An 18,148-nucleotide genomic window follows, 5' to 3' on the forward strand; every position below is an offset into this window, starting at 1 on the left:
ACACAATAATTATTAGAGAATAATGACAATTATTGTAATTGACAACAACATTATTCTTTATCTTTATGTTTGTAAATGTTAAACGAGAGACAAAACTAACTTTGAATTTGAAAAGCATTCACAAAAGTTTGAATTTTGTCCCTTTTTTTTTTAAATAAAAAATTTGATAAACTGTAACAATTTTAACGTTTTTCACTTTTTGAATTGTGGATCAACTTGTTTAAAAGTTGTTTATTATTATTTAATTAAAAAAAACCCAATCAATTTAACAAACATGGATGCTAACTATGTTTTATTTGTGTGCGGTTCTGTTTATTTATCTATTCCTTTTCCAACTTGCTGTTGTAAAGTAAAAATAATTTTTATGTTGAAATGAAAATGAAACTAAAGTATCAGACCTTGCTCTAATTACATGCATATTTTCATCGCACAATAATTTAAAAATAAACCAAAACATTAACGCCATTTAATTAATATAAAAAGTGCCCCCTCCTCGAGTTTTGCGTTAAAAAGTGAAACCTACATTCATTGATTTCAGAAGGGTAGGTTGCACCTCTAAGTATCACGTGACCAATGATTGAACTGATAACCGCCTCACACCACTGTGTTGTTCTCCGCATCATCTGCGGCCACGAATACAATACAAATTCGCAACCAGACTACTATACAAATAACTGAAAGCGGAGCTATTGCACGGCGTGTGCAGGAAAATGGGCTACCAAATACCACTCGTTTTAGCCTGGATTTTCACTATTTCGGTGAAATTTTGCACTGCAGATATAGGTAAGACGCACTTATGTACCTTGTTAATATATGTTTATTGAAAGGCACGTTTATAAATGTTTTGAGGTCGTAGTTTGACTTCTTGATTTGTTGAACGGGATAGAGGAGAGCTCGTCCATCTCGCGTCGGGAAGTGATGCCTGGAATTTTCTACAGCTTCCCCACGGCCCGTCGGTTGGACACCAGGCAAGCAATCACCGAAGGCCACCGGCCGTGTCTAAACATCAGCGCCATTAAAGCCAACATTTTTGTTGTTTTTCACTGATTGTTGGTGGCGGTAGTATCCACATCAACAGTTACTTTAATTAAAGTACTATTTTCTGTACGGGGATAGCCACACCAGGCGTTCGTACAGTACCTGACAGATGCAGTTATGCAGATTTTCAAAATATTTTGAATAATTAAATTAAAGCATGGTTGAATATAAAGTTTAAATTCATACATTTTTAAATTTAATTAACCAAAATACAGGACAGTTTTATCAGTTCTGATTTACACTCGTTTAGCAGTACTTTTAAAAAACATGACCGACCTTGGCTATGGTCTATGTATGGAGTCAACAACAGAGGGTGCAGAGTGTGCACATTTTATGGCCTAATTTAAGTTGGTAGGTGTTTGCGAGGGACAGTTTGAAACTTAAGCGCATCTGACCTTGCACTCATAGAAATTAAACGCAGAGTTGAGGTTATCTGAGGTTATAAACTGACAGATTTTTTTCTTAAATTTTAAACTGAAGGTTTGTGGATGATGTGAAAGGAAGGTATTTATGAATGTTACTCATTTAGTGGTGACCCAGTCTTAAATGTTCCGTTTCTTAAAAAAAACCTTGCAGGGTCATTGCTGTGTGATAAAGGACCTTGCCTTCGCCGGCTTCGGCTTGCTTTTAAATTTATATTTACAATCTTGTCACCGCTCTTTTATTCCCTCTTTTATATATACAAATAATAAAACATTTACTTTAACCTGAGAATTTACATAAATTATCAAATATGACAATACTCCAGACACAGAAATGAAAAATTCACATAAAAGATACATAAATTTTATACAGGATAGTTTCATGCCAACACGCACCAATTTCTGCTATGATTTACAAAAAAAGGGCAAAACATCATATAGTCACTAGTCATGCATGAGACATGTATCTGTGACTAACGGAAAACATGGGACAAGGACCCTATATGATGTACATGTGTCCTACATGTACATGTCATAGAACTGCTCTAAAGCACAAACAGTAGCTAAGCTACTAATGCTAATTAATTGTTAACAACCAAAGTACCACATCATAACTCACAACTGGTATTCTGCTAATGTTGGCTTAGCAGAAAGTACATTGTTGTACATGTAGTTCAGCATTTTTAGGCAGCTCAATTAAAGTTGACACAGTCCATGAATGGTCACCCTTTTCTGCTAAGCAAGGTATGCTAAGCTTCTTTGACCACTGCCCATTCAGATTCAACAGAAGTGGACGACCCACCCAGTTTCTGTGATTCATATTTAAAAAATCCACAGTTTTGTTGTTGTTGACAAGAAGTTCAAGTAGTGAATGATTACTCAGACAAATATGTACAGAATGTTTGCTACTTTGATTACATCTGCTGGTTGGGTAATTGCAAATATATCCAAAGGATTATAAAAATAAATAAAAAATTCTTCTTTGCGATTCTTTGTAAGTCCCCTCTTAAATTTGTATCAAGATTTTTTTCAAAGGATACTGATAACAATAGTTTGAGAGTTTATAATTTGGCCTATTTTATTTAATATTTGGGTTTTAGGGGCAGACCAAATTAATTGCAATGCAAATGATGTAAGATCTGACCTAGTTCTATTCAACAATGAAGTTGTTATGAAAAAAAAAATCAAACAAAAAAATCAATCAAAAAGGTAACATAATGTGGTTTTACCTATCGGCAGTGCAGATTTTAACGTCATTACAAGCAACATTCTCATTGTGTCTGTATTTTATTAATAAGTTACAGATTTCATTTAATAGGCCTACCTATAATACCTAGAGAGCATTAGTAGTCATCTCTGTTGGTCAGCTTAACACATGCTTTTAATATCGGCCAATGTTTATTAATGTTAGCGCCCTGCCCATTCATCAATGCTTCATATTGTTTTCATTACGTGTACAATTTTATAGATGGAGACACATCTCTAATGTTGCGTGGCAATGAGTACAGAAGAAAATGACATGCTACACAAGTAATAGGATCTCATTGCTAATGTCTATTCTCAGACTGATATTATTACCACAATTGATTTTTTGTCCCCGCTGTGTGTGTACACTGGATACAGTGTGCACAGTGTTCTTAATTGTCAATTAAAGGGATGGTACACCATTGTTTTTTTCAAGAAGGAACACATACTTTGTATCAAAAAACATATTCCCAGTTGGAACGAGAAGCAATCTTTTGGGGGTATTCAAAAGCCTCCTGAAGACGTTCCTGTTCCCCAACCAATCTTAGTTCGTTTGTTTTTCTTTTTGTCCTCGTCTCCTGTAAAGCGCTCTGTTCTTAGTATAAAGGCTTCGTATTATTATATTATATTATTATTAATGTTTACATGGAAGTTTTTAGTAAATGAGCATCAATTGTCTTATGGCTACATTACAGAAATTTTAGTAAATTTTCCACTGCAAGAAAATATTGGCGTTTACATCATTTCCTAAAAAACATAATTTCAGACCGAATTTAGAAATGTTCACAGTCCCATGTTAGAGCCTTCATTTGTGGGGCTGTTTACCGCAGTAATATGGCTCTTAGATTTGTGCACCGGTGTGCATGAAATTTGGCTCAGCACTCAATTTAACAAAACCAAGCAGTTAAAATTTGAGCAGTTTGTTTTTCACATTTATCCGGAGGTCGCAGCTATTCAAATACTGCTCATAGTACAGGCCTACACAGTTTTTTTGTTTATTCAACCCAAAGAGTTATTCTTCAATTAATATCGCCATGTTTTCAAACCCCCGATAATTGTCCCACAATGACAAGTTTCTGACTGACAGAAATCTATTTTGCATTAGACTTTTTCAGGCACAAAATTTCATATGTTCAGATTTAAAGGTAGGTTGTACAAAATATAAATGTCAAAGGAAACAAACAGCAGGATACAATATTTTTATTGGAAACGGGTTGAACAAAAGTAAACAGTCGAATAATGCGTGATCATCGTGCCATCTTCTGAAAAATCCTAAGATGCCCTCCTCTGTGTACACCAAGTGATGCACGTGTTCATTTATGGTCTCAAAGTCATCACGTCGTCCATCATTGATGTTAATTCGCATTCCTTTTCCCTCTCTCTGGGGGACTCCGTTTCTCCTAAGATTTAATTTCTAGGATTTGTTTTCTTCATCCCTCCCGACTGCGGGAATTTTAATCACACCCAAAGCAGGGTGCTGGCTGGATACTTTACGTATTAAAAAATATCTGGAAATTCTTTTATGCTCCCTGTGGGTAGATTTACCACCCGCCTCATGTCCCCGTAAAAAAAAAAAAAAAAAGAGAGAAAAAAAGAAACAGAGTTGGTAATCTGTTTTGCTTTTCAGTCTAATGTATTAATATTTAGACTAATTAATTTGTCCATAATCTGGATTAAGGTCAGCCATGTAAAGTTGTCTAAAATCTGTGTGCATTGGGATTTGTCCTTGTTTGATCTTTTTAGTTCAGGCTGCACTCTGCTTAATTGCTTTAAAAAGACAAAACATAATTATGATCTTATATTATTCACTCTCCTGTGTTTGTTCATTTAATTTATGTGCGTTGCATCTTCGTCATACTTTTTTTTATATGAAAAAAAAAAATGAAGGGGAGATGTTTTTCATGGATGGGACAAAAGCTTACAGTGCATTAGGCATGCTTGGTTTATAATGAATACACTTACTACTGTGTGTAAGTGCCATACATGTAACACATTTAGCCCTCGCCCTGGCCCAAGCCATTCCTGGCTTTGTCCATTTCTCATTTTGTTTTGATTGTTGATGTATTTGAACTGAATGAAAAATACCATTTCTCTTTTACAAATACTTTAGAGAAGGAGCACTGCCCTTTACCTTAATGAAAATATTCTCTTGAAAAACAGCAGATACATTTTTAATGTACACAACTGCATGACTTAATTTATGATCTACAATAATGTTGTAAGCGCTATGAGATGCCCTTCGGGTGTGAAAAGCGCTAGAATATAAAAAATGGTTATTATTATTATATATACAAATAATGTTGAACTACAGTCTATCGTACAATTTGTACTTAACTCAAATGCAAGTTGTATTCGATCGATGATAATCATGATACGATGATAAATTTGTTTCATGTGCATTGTAATTCATGTTTTCCCAAAGTCTCACCTGGTGTACACATTTCATTCCCTTCGTTATCAATTGGGTTATGTTAAAATTGAACACGACAAAAAAAGTGCAACCCCCTGGGGTGCGTTGCAGCTGTTATGACAAACGAGCTTACATCGTGTAAAAACCCTCTCAAACCCAGTAAAGTTTCCACTCATAGATTCTTGTCTGTAGAGATCCAAAGCTGCGATTATTCTGGTGAGTAGCCAGCGCAGCATTGCAGACTTTTGTACTGTATATCGCTCTTTGACTGGATAGGGAAAAGGATTGGAAGGGGGAAGGGGGCGGACAAAAAAGGAGAAGGTTATCCAGCATGGTTAAAGATGACACATATTTTTATCTCTCTAGGTTTTATTTTCCCAGACCTGGAATTTCATCTTTAGGAGGGCAAGGCCATTTTCATTTTGCAAAGGGCACTTCCATTGGGAAATCTTGAGGTCTTTGGGAAATGTGTTGAAGGGGGCACCAAGGCAGTGTACTTCCAATGCATTCAAGAAGCATCAGGCCTAGCATATGAAGGTCATGATTTTCTTAATTGTCAGGCCTCACATCAAGCGTGTTGGATCAATGCCTATATTCATTTGAATTTAAACTGAATGTTTGGTGCTGGCAGGGCTGTTTATTTCTGCTCATTCAGAACAGTAGTTCTCACAGCACCAGGCCAAATCTCTTCTATTTATACTCGACCTCCTGAAAGTTCACAGGGAATGTTTTTCTATTGATCTCAGGGGATTTTTACACACCATCTATTTTTCTGCTCACCCATCCAGTAATGTACATGTACCAGGCATGTCTGGCTGATATGACCTGAAATGTTTCATGCATGCAACATTTTAGGTTTATCAGCTTATTTCCAGAGGCCTGTATTTAATCCACTTTTCATGGCTGCCGTATTTGGTGGTTGCAAATTTATTGAAATTAAAGCTCACCATTTACCAACAAATATTTTACTGTCAAATCTTTGCAGTGTTCATTTCGAGCCTTGGGACCCATTTTTGTGTTTATTGCATAAATACTGAATAAATAGAGCAGTTTCTGCACTTGATTAACTGCAAGTGCTTTTGACGCTCACAAGGTGCTAATAAATAATTCAAAATGAATTGATGTTGGGGAGTGTGGTAAGCTGCTAGTGTTGAAGTCCCTTGGCTTGTTTTCCACCTTGTCGCCCTTTCAGCAGATGCTCATTAGCGATTGTCAACAGAACACCTGTGACCTGGAATCTGGATTGATGCTGAAAGAGGAACAGGGCATTGGAGATCAGTGTGCAGAATGTACACATGTACCAGGCCTGATACTTCATGGAGGCAACGAAGGCGATTGCCTTCATGCCCTGGGGCCTGATACTTCACGGAGGCAACGAAGGCGATTGTCTCCATGCTCCGGGTCATTGCCTTGGTGCCCTTAAAATGCCGTGGGCAGTAGAAATTTATAGTTTCCTTATAGGTTGCCCTTTACCAGGGAGAAAATGCCTTGGTGCGATTGCTCTTTCAAAAATGAAGCATACAGGCCTGTTTGTACATACATGTAGTTAAACTGTAGATGACTTTTACAAAACTAATTATACACAATTTCAAAAGTGCAATGCACCACTTTGTAAACGAAGTTCTCAAAATTAAAATCTGCGAAGGTCACTTTAGCAAAATTTCCTATACTCTGTGTGCCAAATTCCAAAATGTACAATTTAATTAACTGCCTGTCATGCTGTATCGTACGAGTGTGTGCATTGTCATTTGTCATTACACATCTGATCTGATACTCTTTTGAATAGTCTGTAGGAAAGTGCCCCTACAAGTTATGCTTTATTTGACCTGACTGGACGGAAGCATTGCTGGTACCTGCTGCACTCGTGAAGCAATAATGCAACACCAAAGTATGCACCACATCAAGTCCTGCTGTATAATGTCTCCTCAAGTGTGTGTTATTTTTGGCACAAAGAGTCTGTCTCTGAATCGTCAGTCTCTCTTCACACAGTCTGTGTATTTATTCAGGAGCATAGGGGGTCAGTGATCCAAGGGATGGCCCAGCCCCACCTGGGATCCTTCCCGAGGGTTTGTAATTATTTTCTGAGTGTTACAAGACGCTTGTAAAAACAGCCTTTAATGATCTTTTATCAGGGAGTTTGAAGAACTGTATTACAGACCCTCTAGAAGTAATTGGATAACTTACGCTCACTTGAGCTTAGTAAGCGAAAGTAACGTGATTCAGTGAGTGTTCTAATTGGACAATTCTGTGGCTAATGTGTGTCATTATACGACTAGAAATTCCCCAAAATTGATTATGTCCTACCATCTCCATGGTTATGCATAATTGTACCTATCCATGGAGGAAAGAAGGTCCAACCATTGAGGAGTATTTTCTTTCCTCCATGGTCTTCTAATTTTTCCTCCATATGGTCCTACAATGTACCATGATCCTTGTTCGTCTGTACATGTCTGATGTGGTTGAATCTTAATGTAACTGTCATGGGTAGTACCGGTACACATGTATGTACTTTGTAAGTACTGCTCAACTGTACCAATTGTACACATTACAAATCTTCTGCGTGCAAATGTTTTAAAGTTGTAGTCATAGAGCTGGTCATTGCTCCATGGTGTAGCGTGTAGTGTACATTGTACCATAGAGAAGTGGGTCCTTTCTCTAAGATTGTACAAATTGCCGTACATACAAAATATAGTCTATTAATGCTATTTATTGGATTCTGTTGAATTTGACTGTATATTGAAAAGATGTGCCTTACATGTAGGCCCTGCTTGAAATTGAATGAAGAATTGTGTTGACTGACTGAAGATCTGCAAACTGGGCATGTCCAAGATAGTTTTCTATTGTTGTTAGTGAGTTATCATGGATGACTTGTAGACCATGTTAGACACATCATTTCTGTGGACGTAAAATCATTGCCAGAATTGGTCTCGTCCCTCATGAGCGAACCTGTGCCAGAATTCTCACTGTCTCATGAGCAATTTACCTTCCTTTTGTCCACCTGCATCAGCTGTTTTTATCTTATTTGCACTTCATAGTCCTTAATCCCTTAGCGATAGACAGCCACCATAAATTATGTTAGACACAACATTGGAAGTGCAAATTTGCATCACGTTTGCTTCTCGTCACGGCACGTGGCATCGAGTGCTTGCTTTCCCATGATGTCCTGTGGCAGGCAAGCCAAACTTGTTACCGATGGCTCTTCGTACAATGATATTATGAATGCTCTACATGTTTTTGTGTTACAGGCTAGAAACACAACTTCAGGGTTTACCCTCAACATTTTCAGTGACTGACCTGCAGGAACACTTACATGCAGCTTGCCATTTTCTTTAGTAGGTCAGCTTTTTCACTTGTCCATATAATTTTTTTAATGAAATAGGGGTCGCTTTTTAACACTGAACTTGCCAGCCGGACCACTTGGAGTATTCACCCAATTCACCTGACTTCATTTGTAGAATAATCTTGGATGCGCCATATTGTGGGCAATGTCACTGCGTTATTCAGTGAATTCTAGAGTTGAAAGTGTGTCTGGCTCATCAGTTGGTTGCCATGACAATAATAATGATAATAATGTCACTTTAAATTAATGTGTAGTGCTTGTACGTAGGTGTACACCAGCAGATATTGTACTCCAACAAAAATGTGATGGAGCACTAACAGAAAATTACTAAGCGGAGAGACACAAAGAAAGCGAATTACATGAAACTTCTGAAATGAAATTTGAAATGGCTAGGAATTTAATTGAAAATGTAGGCCCTAAATGTATTTGACACATGTGTTCAGCTTGTTTGTCAATCTGACATGCCTTACCAATGATTGCATGGTTATGGTAATTCACTCCCCCAGTGTATGATGCATAGCAGGCAATCATAAACCAAAATTGAAGTTATTACATTCTTGTGTCTGTGTATAATATTCAGCATACATTATTCACTGTTCAGGAAAACAGTAAGGAACAGTGATCGAAAAACTTCTGACGTAACATTCAACACTCGGAGCTAAAATATTGTATTTTGTAATATTGCCTTGATGTATTTTTCAACCTACAAGTAACCTTATCGAGAATCACATGCTTCCCTATTTGGGGAAAACAATATTTGATAATACCATGTGAATATTACATGGTGTTATGCCAAGTTTCAAATCCAAACTTAATATTTGATAAGCAACCAAGTTGAAATCCCCCACCCCCATCTACCTCTGAGGCATTTTATTGCATCTTCGCCCACATTTCCTGCATTAAGTTTTTAACTAAATGTGTCTTAAAACATCTGCAAGAAAAGTCAAACTTCGTTCTCAGCAAGAAGGAACTTGATCAGATAAGCAGTGACTTTCGTCCACGGTCGAGAAGCAAATCCTGGCATGACCGATTTAACATTCACACTGATCCTAATCAAATCAAATGGAGTTGATCATTTTGGCAGTCGGCTTTTCAACTGCTGTCGCGCTCTCTACCTGTCTTATTCTCTCTCTTAACTGAATGGTACTGATCGCAGACTCACTGTCAAGGTTATGTACACATGGTTAATTTGCTGCGTGGCTTTTTCCTTGGTGTATGGCTGAATATTGATTCCGCTTGTATGGGGGAGACTTTGCGCATGTTATTGTAATCGGAGAAGATGGTCGCCCCAAGAGTAGATCAGACGCTGATAAAGCTATTTAAATTTGTCTTTTTAAGATTCTGTCAGAGGTTTATCAACATTGTCATTGTCAGTTTATATTCGATGGGATGGCTAATTGATTTACTGTGTGGGAGTAGAATACATGTAGATAGAGCAGGAAAAAGGGAAACACTTTAAGCAAATAAAGAGAAGGCTTGATGTTTCATTCTTGAAAGGGCAAGGACTCCAAGGCTTTTTTTTTGCTTTAAAAAGGGCACCTTTATGACAAAAACTTACTTTTCTCTTGGAATGTTTGAAACAGTGTAAAGGCAATCGCCTGGGGCAAATGAGGCCTCCGGTACCTCGTGATGTATCAGGTTTGAAAATTTGGATTATCGTGCAGGCGCTTTACCAACTGAAATTTTATCAAGGCCTACTGTATGTCAGTTTCCTTTGTGGTTTTACTTGAAACTGTTTTTTTTGCACTTTCAATTTGTTTTTATATTTTATTTATAGTGACATTGCAGTCACTTTAACAAAATATTGTGATTGAACATGTAATAATAGACCTATACTTGGTCTCACAATATGAGAGGAAAGATAAATGAAAACAACTTTCAGTTTTTGTATGTTGTTGTTGGTCGGGGTGGGGGTGGGGTGGGCTAATGAAAAAGCTTTCAAACTGTCATTATTGTCTATCAATGATTGTTTTATTTTACTCCTAACATACATAAAGCAGGGTTATTTGGGAGTGTCAAAACACAGAGTGGTATCGATACATTTATTTCTACAAAACATTTCCTCATTGGAAGGTTAGTAGTATGAGGTAATGGGATGCAAACATTAAACATAGAAACTAGCAAGAACAAGGTTTCTACTGGAATGACCCCAAGTTCCACATTTTTGTTTTGATGTTTGATGTTTAGCCCATCCTGGTTACTGCTGGTACCTTAATATTTAGCTACTATTTCCTTCTTCACATACATGTACAGTACCAAGAAATCCCACAATGATAAATTGTTTTTAATGCACTGATTATTCACTTGTGGTTTTTAATAATGCACCCCTACCACAAAACAAAAATGTGACCATTGTTTTATGGAAAGTGAGTCGAAAGTGAGAGCACTACAGAGGGTTAGCATTATTTATTTCATGAAATACTGCTTGGAATTATGACGCTTTATTTTTCTTGGTATATTATGTGTCGCTCATCATAGAAACTTCATGTAAAACTGCATGGAGAACAGCAATATGGTTTTTCCTACATTGAACATTCGTTGTGTACACAGTGTACACAAAAATTTCTTGTACGGTATTTTGATCTTTTCACACTATGCATTATGCAGGCATGGCAGTAGAAACGTCAAGCCTTTCTAAAGTCCGATATTTCAATCCTGTACGGGCAAGGCAGTTTATAATCCATTTTGCAGGCATTGTACTTTTCCTACTTGGTACTAGATTGTTTGCCTTTGAAACATTTTAAGAAGAAATCCGATGAAATAACCTGAAAAGGCCATTAAACCCTTCTATTTTTATTTATGAACTCATATCAGTCTTTTTTTTTTTACAAATGCCACATAGAGTACGACCCTTTGGTTCTTCTGCAAATATTACATGACTAACTAAAATCCAAATATGGGGAATATAGTCACTTGATATTCACTTGTTGGTAGAAACCAGTACCAAGAATCAATCCGATACGGAGAACGTGCTTTTCTCCAAAGCTTCTCCTGCCCTATGGAATAAGCTCCCTGTCTCACTTCGCAAAACAACATATTTAACAACTTCAAGAAGGAACTGAAATCACACTTGTTTACATACATGTAGACTTACATTAGATTTAACTTAATTTAATTTAACTACATAGTAGGCCTATCCATCATTTTCATTTTGTATAAATGTTTTCGTTTTGTATAGGCACCTTGATGGAGCTTCTGGAGACGTGCGCATTATAAATCAATTATTATTATTTACAATAACGCACAACGTAGAAACATTTGGGGAGGTTATAGTAAAACTACAATAAGGCCTTTTACCTGGATTGACAATTAGCTGAAAATCCAATGAGAATAGCACGTCTGGAATGGAGGTGCCAATGTTATGATTCAAGTACCTTCACACTAGATTGTTATTGACATCCAGAAACCTAATTATGTGCTTTAAAAAAATGTGGCCTTGACGAACTGAATGCTGTACAAGGAAACCTTACAAACAAGAATTCCAGGTAGTTCTCTATTCAAAGTTGCCTTGAGACACCATTTTTTAAAGTAATGAACTGTTGGATTGTTGTAATCCTGTTTATATGTATGAATACAACAAAACTAACCTGTGAAAATTTCATTAATTAATGTGCAGGAAGAATAATTCCTAAATAGGAATACACAATCTGAGAAGTAATTGCAGTCACGTTTCTCAAAATTCAAATTTTGTGGGTTCCTTACTCCTAACCAATGGTTTTATTGCCATTATTTTGAAAGTGAATACAGGGGTCCAAATTGCCACTAGCCCGCTAGCCCGGGACTACCAGATTTACAGTGGAGCTACTCATTTTTCCAGTTTGATAGCCTGACGGACTAGTGGAAAAATAATGCAAAAATCATCATCACAAGCACAACTGTGCTGTGGTGTATTGTAAAGATTGAGCCTTGACGCGAGACATGATGTGTCTTTCGGGCTACCAAAATCTCATCAGGGCTACTAAAAATGATTGGTTACTAGCCCTGCTGACTACCATGAAAATACGCTTAATTTGGACCCCTGGAATACCAACCAATTGTATACTTTCATTCCCTTTAAATTCTGTAACGACAAAAACCTTACACACACAGATTCCAAGTAGTTTCTCTATTCATTATTACGTTAAATCACCATCTTATCATATAACCTTGCTCTCCAATAAAAACCACTTGCACTTAATGAAAAGTCTGGCAGCCTTCATTATTGTTATGAGTGTTACATGTTCATAATGAGGCCAATCACTCCCAAACCCTGTACAAGCCCATACCCTTCAGGCCAAGCTAATTTCCTGTACATGGAAAGCAATTTTCTTGACAGCCCCTCGTCTGTCGTTGTACCCAATACTTTCCCAATAGTTTCCTGAATTGAATTTCCCTTTCCTGTTATCAAAGTCTTCAGATTTTTCTAAGTGTTCCAGTCCAAGTCTCTGTGTGAAGTACCTAGTGTAGATCCAGTACTGTCCTCGAGTCTTAAAAACAAAAGTGTTGCTGTTCTCATCGTCGTGCGAGAGGCAAAAACCTGCACCTTATGTTGGATGCTATTCGCGGGCGGGAAACATGAGGAGGGTTTCTTGAGATTTGTACGCAGGGCATGGGTCGGAGTTAAAGCACAGTGACCGGGGTCCGGGGTCTAAATCAATTTGTTCTGGAGTGCATGTATGCGTCAGGTTTGCGCTAGGCAATGCAGGAGCCTTTGTTGGAACCTGGATGCAAATCGTGTTTTACCCACTGACACCTATTATAATCATTTAGAAGATGGGATACGTGTAAGAGAGGTGGTTGGGGAGAGGAAATTGGGGAGACAACGTGTCGTGCATAATATTTGTAGCTCGTGCCACTACTGTGCCACTATTGTAAATTAAATACAAAATACTGTAATATCTGAAATATATGTAATTTCTATACTTTGCGTTTAAGTGATGTAATACCACTGTGGACTGTGAGCTAGGGCCACGCAGCGTTCGGTGCCAATAGCTGTACCAAAAGGATGCAGTGCATCAAAAAGGATAAAATTTGATATCAGAGTAATTGACATCATCTAGATCTATTGGACTCTTTTATAGTTTTTAAGCCTGTGTCGTTGTAAACAATTGTCCAGTGTTCACAGTGTTGGTTGGTGTTTTGACAAGTCACTTTGTACAATTCTGACAGAAATTGACTTTCTTGACTAATTGTTCTGTAAGTTCATTTCAAGTCACCCAGGACAACAAAGAACCTGACAATAAAAACCACTACAGGGATCATACAAGTTGGGCTGTTGCGTTCACTAAAATGTTTTGAGTGGCAGTGTATGGAATTTACATACATAGTGCGTGGCCTCGATCTAATGGTATGTAGTACACTAGTAGGCTCGGACTGCAAGAACTACATTTTCATACAAAACAGATTCCACAAATGTTTCTGCACTAAATTTATTTAGAACAACAGAGATACATTTTAAAATAGAAGTTACTCAATGTTATAACAAGTTACTATTATTGTAATAATATTTTGTATGACTCATGATATGGATTACAAAACTAACATTATAGCAAGGTTATAACTGCAAGAATATTTACATATTATATTGTTCCAAATGAGAATGGTACAATGGCTTTCTGTCTATTGTGTAAAAAGAAGGTTTGCTTTTTAGTAGCATGTGTTTAATGTAAATTTGTGTGTCTACATCAAGGTGACTGTAAACAGCTGAGTCATTTTCACCATCACATGCAGGGAAATGGCATTTTGTGGATAAGGTTACCTCGGTGTTTTCTTTCCCTGCCTTACACATCTGTGGACCCCAGTTCGAAACCCACCACACACTTGTATTTGGATTGGGTTTTCAGTCCCTAACTGATCTCAGGGGGCATTTTCCCATAGACCTTATGAACATGACGTCATTTCAGTACGGCGCCCTCGCCTTGAGGTCAAAAGGAGGCTGTACATTGGCCAATCTATGTGTGTTTCGATTGTTTCGTCACCGTTTGACCTCAAAGATGGCGGCTGGATTACGCCAATGCATAAGGTCTATTGAAGTTTCCTCCCACATCTGAAATTTAATTCTTTGGTTTTTTTCTTGAACACCATTTATAATCTTGCATATTTTCTGAGTGTTTTAAGGATGTTAAAAAGTTTCAGCTAAACTTGTCCAAGAGTAGACATGGGCCCAATTTCATGGCTCTGCTTACTGCTGAATTCTGTGCTTACACTTTACATCACATTGAATCTTGTGCTTAAATACCAAACTCCAGAGTAAGCAGAGCCTTGAAATTGGACCCCATGTTACAGTCCTGGTGTAAAAATGACTGGACTTGGAGCTGGTTGTTGTCCAGTGGGTATTTCAACACTCAGCAGCAGGTGGTTATTTTTTTGTAAACAAGCGATATCGATGTCATAGGTCATGTCACCCAGTCCATCAGTTTGGGTCTAGAGTTTATTTTTATGGTGTTAGGTTTTGATAGAGTGACGAAAGCATCAGTTTTGTGACCATAAAATAACTTACATATATGTATACTGTAATAGAAAATCTTCAGTGGACTTGAGCACTTTCACTGGACTAGATGTAGGAACACACTTTACAAGATTGGCTTAACTTTTGGGTGGAGATTGTATGTACACGGGCCTACACGATGTACATGAACATAGATCTAGTTTATGATTTACACGCTCGTTAAACATGCATAATTTATATTTATTTGCTCAGCATATTTAAAAAACCCAAATCAAAAAAGTATCTGCTATAGGCCTAATTTAATATATAAAAAAAAGCTTAGTAGCCTGACATTTTAAGAGCTACCACTATTTTCCTTGCTATTTTCATCTGCAGTAAACATAAGAAGCTTTGCATTGAGTACATTTCTTGACATACCTTCGGTTATGTCTGCCTTATACATGAAGAAACCACCAGTATTAAACTGTCAGGGGATATTGTGTAAACGTTAATGATGAATTATTGTGAGTTACCAGATACAAGTATTACGAATGAACGCATAATGATCTTCCTTAGAGGGATAGTATACCCTCGTTTTTGTAAGAGAACAAAAACAATGTAATTCATTTCCTCTAGATTCCAATCAACACACCATTCACAAAACCTGTGAAATTTCATTACAGGAAATCACGTTTAAGTGAAAACAAAACAAATCCCTGCAGTAGCTCCGTATTGGGCAGTATTTTGATTGAACAAGTACAGAAACCAAACTGCAAGCGATGTATATTGTTGGGTCTTATAATAAGGGAATCAATGTGTGGTGAAGAGGTTTTAAACTAGTGGTTTAAACCCGCCGAGGCCTGGTTCTTGATAATGTTACCGAGACGAATAAATTATCAAGAACCAGGCCTCGGCGGATTAAAACAGATTCAACACACTTTGATTCCCATTCATACCTTTTTGGTCAAAAAGTAAAATAAATGAAAAAATTATAATTGTTCAATGATTTCTTTCAACATAACACCCCTCCAGCTATGAAATGGTAAGGCCCTCGGGTAAACAATTCCTTCTAAGGAGATTGCTGTGCGCGTCGCGCGTATCGCGTGATGTGGCACAACTGTTCCAGACGTTGCTCTCGACCAATAGGAATGAAGAAACTGTCTCATAAGCACAGGTGCAAGCTCCCGTGTCACGCCCATGTTTCAACACTTTTAACTGGTGTTATATCATCCGTTCAAACAACCCCTCGTGATGCCCTATCGACCAATCAGAATGGATAAACTGTCTTAGGTATTTATGAATGCTATTTCACTCACCAGTAGTTCAGACAGAAACAAATCTCTGGATAATTGGTACCAGTGGCAATATCTGGTGATTAAACATTTAGCCTATTGAAAATAATTATTAGTTTTTGAAATATTAGGATGTAAATTGGAAATCTTCATATTTTTGTTATACTAATGATGGACGGTTCTAACCATATTTAACTCTCCAGTAAATCAGACAGAAGTATCTCTCTGGTTAATTGGTTCTGGCAATACATGGCATGAACTCTACGTCTCTAGATGAACATTCAGTTTATTAGTTTTTTGCAATATTACCAATATACCAAGGGCAGTTTTGTTTGAACCAGGGATTTGTTGTTTGATTTTAATTGAAAACCCTCATAATACTAATGGATTTCACTAATGGGTTGGGGGGGAGGGGGGGGGGGGGGGGCGGAGGCATTTGCTTAATTGAAACTGTCATTGACGGGGGTAATATTTATGACCACAGAAGTTGGATGAGATCAGGCAAATGAATATGAAAATGTTCTGCAAGTGACCAATTAATTAACCTTGAGAATGAATTCTTAGGGTCGTGTCTTTTAGTTTTTTTTTAGTTGAGGGGGAGTATAGACATATTATGTAATGAGGCTTAAATTTGTAAATGGGTTTGAACAAAATATTACCCAGTCAGTTCCCCTTGTGGTTTATTATTAGTCAAGGATTAAATTTGTGTGTGAGAATTTACAGCTGTTACGGGTCAATGTTGTTTTGAGAATAATTTACTGAGATGATGTTTTTAATAATGAAGCTACAAATACCTTCATGTGTTTACATGTGTAGAAAGTTAACCATTGTGTGCTTTGCTTTCTTTGAGGAAATAAAGTGATCAAAGGCTTAGGCCAATAAGAGATAAAAAAAAGTTTCTCTCCTAGGTTCAAACTAAAAAAAGGAAGGAGGATGCCCTTTTGAATTCTTTTTTTTGTTATCCAAGACGGCATATTTTTTACCTCAAGTCAATGTCTTCTGCAATGTATTTAGGTCACTAAAATTTCTGTTAAATTTAATATTTGTTTACATAAACTTAACAAAAATTATTGAGGGAGCTATGAAAAAAGAAGGGAACAGAGACGAGAAACAAGTTTATTTGTAATGTACCTTCTTTAAGAAAAAAGAGTGGTGTCTGTTAAAGTCTAGTCCTTGGATGCAATGAATAGGCAGCTGTTGACTGTTGAGATTTAATGAATAGTTGGGATGTATTGTCGGGAATTACATCACCAACCAATGTGACTACTTTTACTTGCAGGGGAAGGTCATTCCTTTTGGCATACTGTTAAAGCCCTCTTCATGGCTTCCAGTGTCTGATCCTTCAAAATAGCTGAAACCAAAGTAACAAAAATATACAATTGCGGATGTTTGAAGAAAACCTTTACGGAACACAATGATCTAGAGCAAGCTAGTCGAAACGTTGAGATCTATTATACAACTCACCCTGCCTGAGGCATGCAACTTTTTTGCTGATCAGCTGATTTCCTCTTTTTCTTTTCAAAACAGTGCCATAGAAAAAAAACGGAAAAACGCTGTAGGAAAGTTAATTGTGATTGGCCATTTCCTCTTTTTTTTTTTGTAATTAGCATGTTGCATACATGTACTCTGCATTCCGGACTGTAAAGTTATTAAAGGAACGCGTTGCCTTGGATCGCACGAGTTCATCTATAAAAAGCAGTTGTAACTGTTTGTAAAAAAAATGCATATGGTCGGAAAGATGTTTTAAAAGTAGATTACAATGATCCACACAAATTTGCCTCGAAATTGCGTGGTTGCTTTTACTTTGCAAACTAACACGGTCGGCCATTTATTACACAGTGGATGATGTAAAAGGAAAACCGTGCAATTTCGAGGCATGTTTGTGTGGATCATTGTATTCTACTTTTTTACATTATCTTTCTACTCGTATGCGTGTTTTTAACAAACGGTTACAAAAGCTTTTTATAGACCAACTCGACCAATCCAAGTGTTCCT

The 18,148-nt window shown here is 37.1% G+C and overlaps 1 protein-coding gene across 1 annotated transcript in view; it reads left to right on the forward strand.

Annotated features, from left to right (window-relative positions):
* The first annotated feature begins 687 nt into the window (after positions 1–687).
* LOC117287832 (neurexin-4-like) overlaps positions 688–18,148 on the forward strand; it is a 67,182-nt gene continuing 49,721 nt past the window's right edge. The window contains exon 1 of the mRNA XM_033768372.1: positions 688–783. Within this exon, the coding sequence (XP_033624263.1) occupies positions 711–783 (73 nt within the window). The 5' untranslated portion in view covers positions 688–710. The remainder of the gene's footprint in view (positions 784–18,148) is intronic.

The sequence above is a fragment of the Asterias rubens genome, chromosome 3, assembly GCF_902459465.1.
Source record: "Asterias rubens chromosome 3, eAstRub1.3, whole genome shotgun sequence".
NCBI classification, from domain to species: domain Eukaryota; kingdom Metazoa; phylum Echinodermata; class Asteroidea; order Forcipulatida; family Asteriidae; genus Asterias; species Asterias rubens.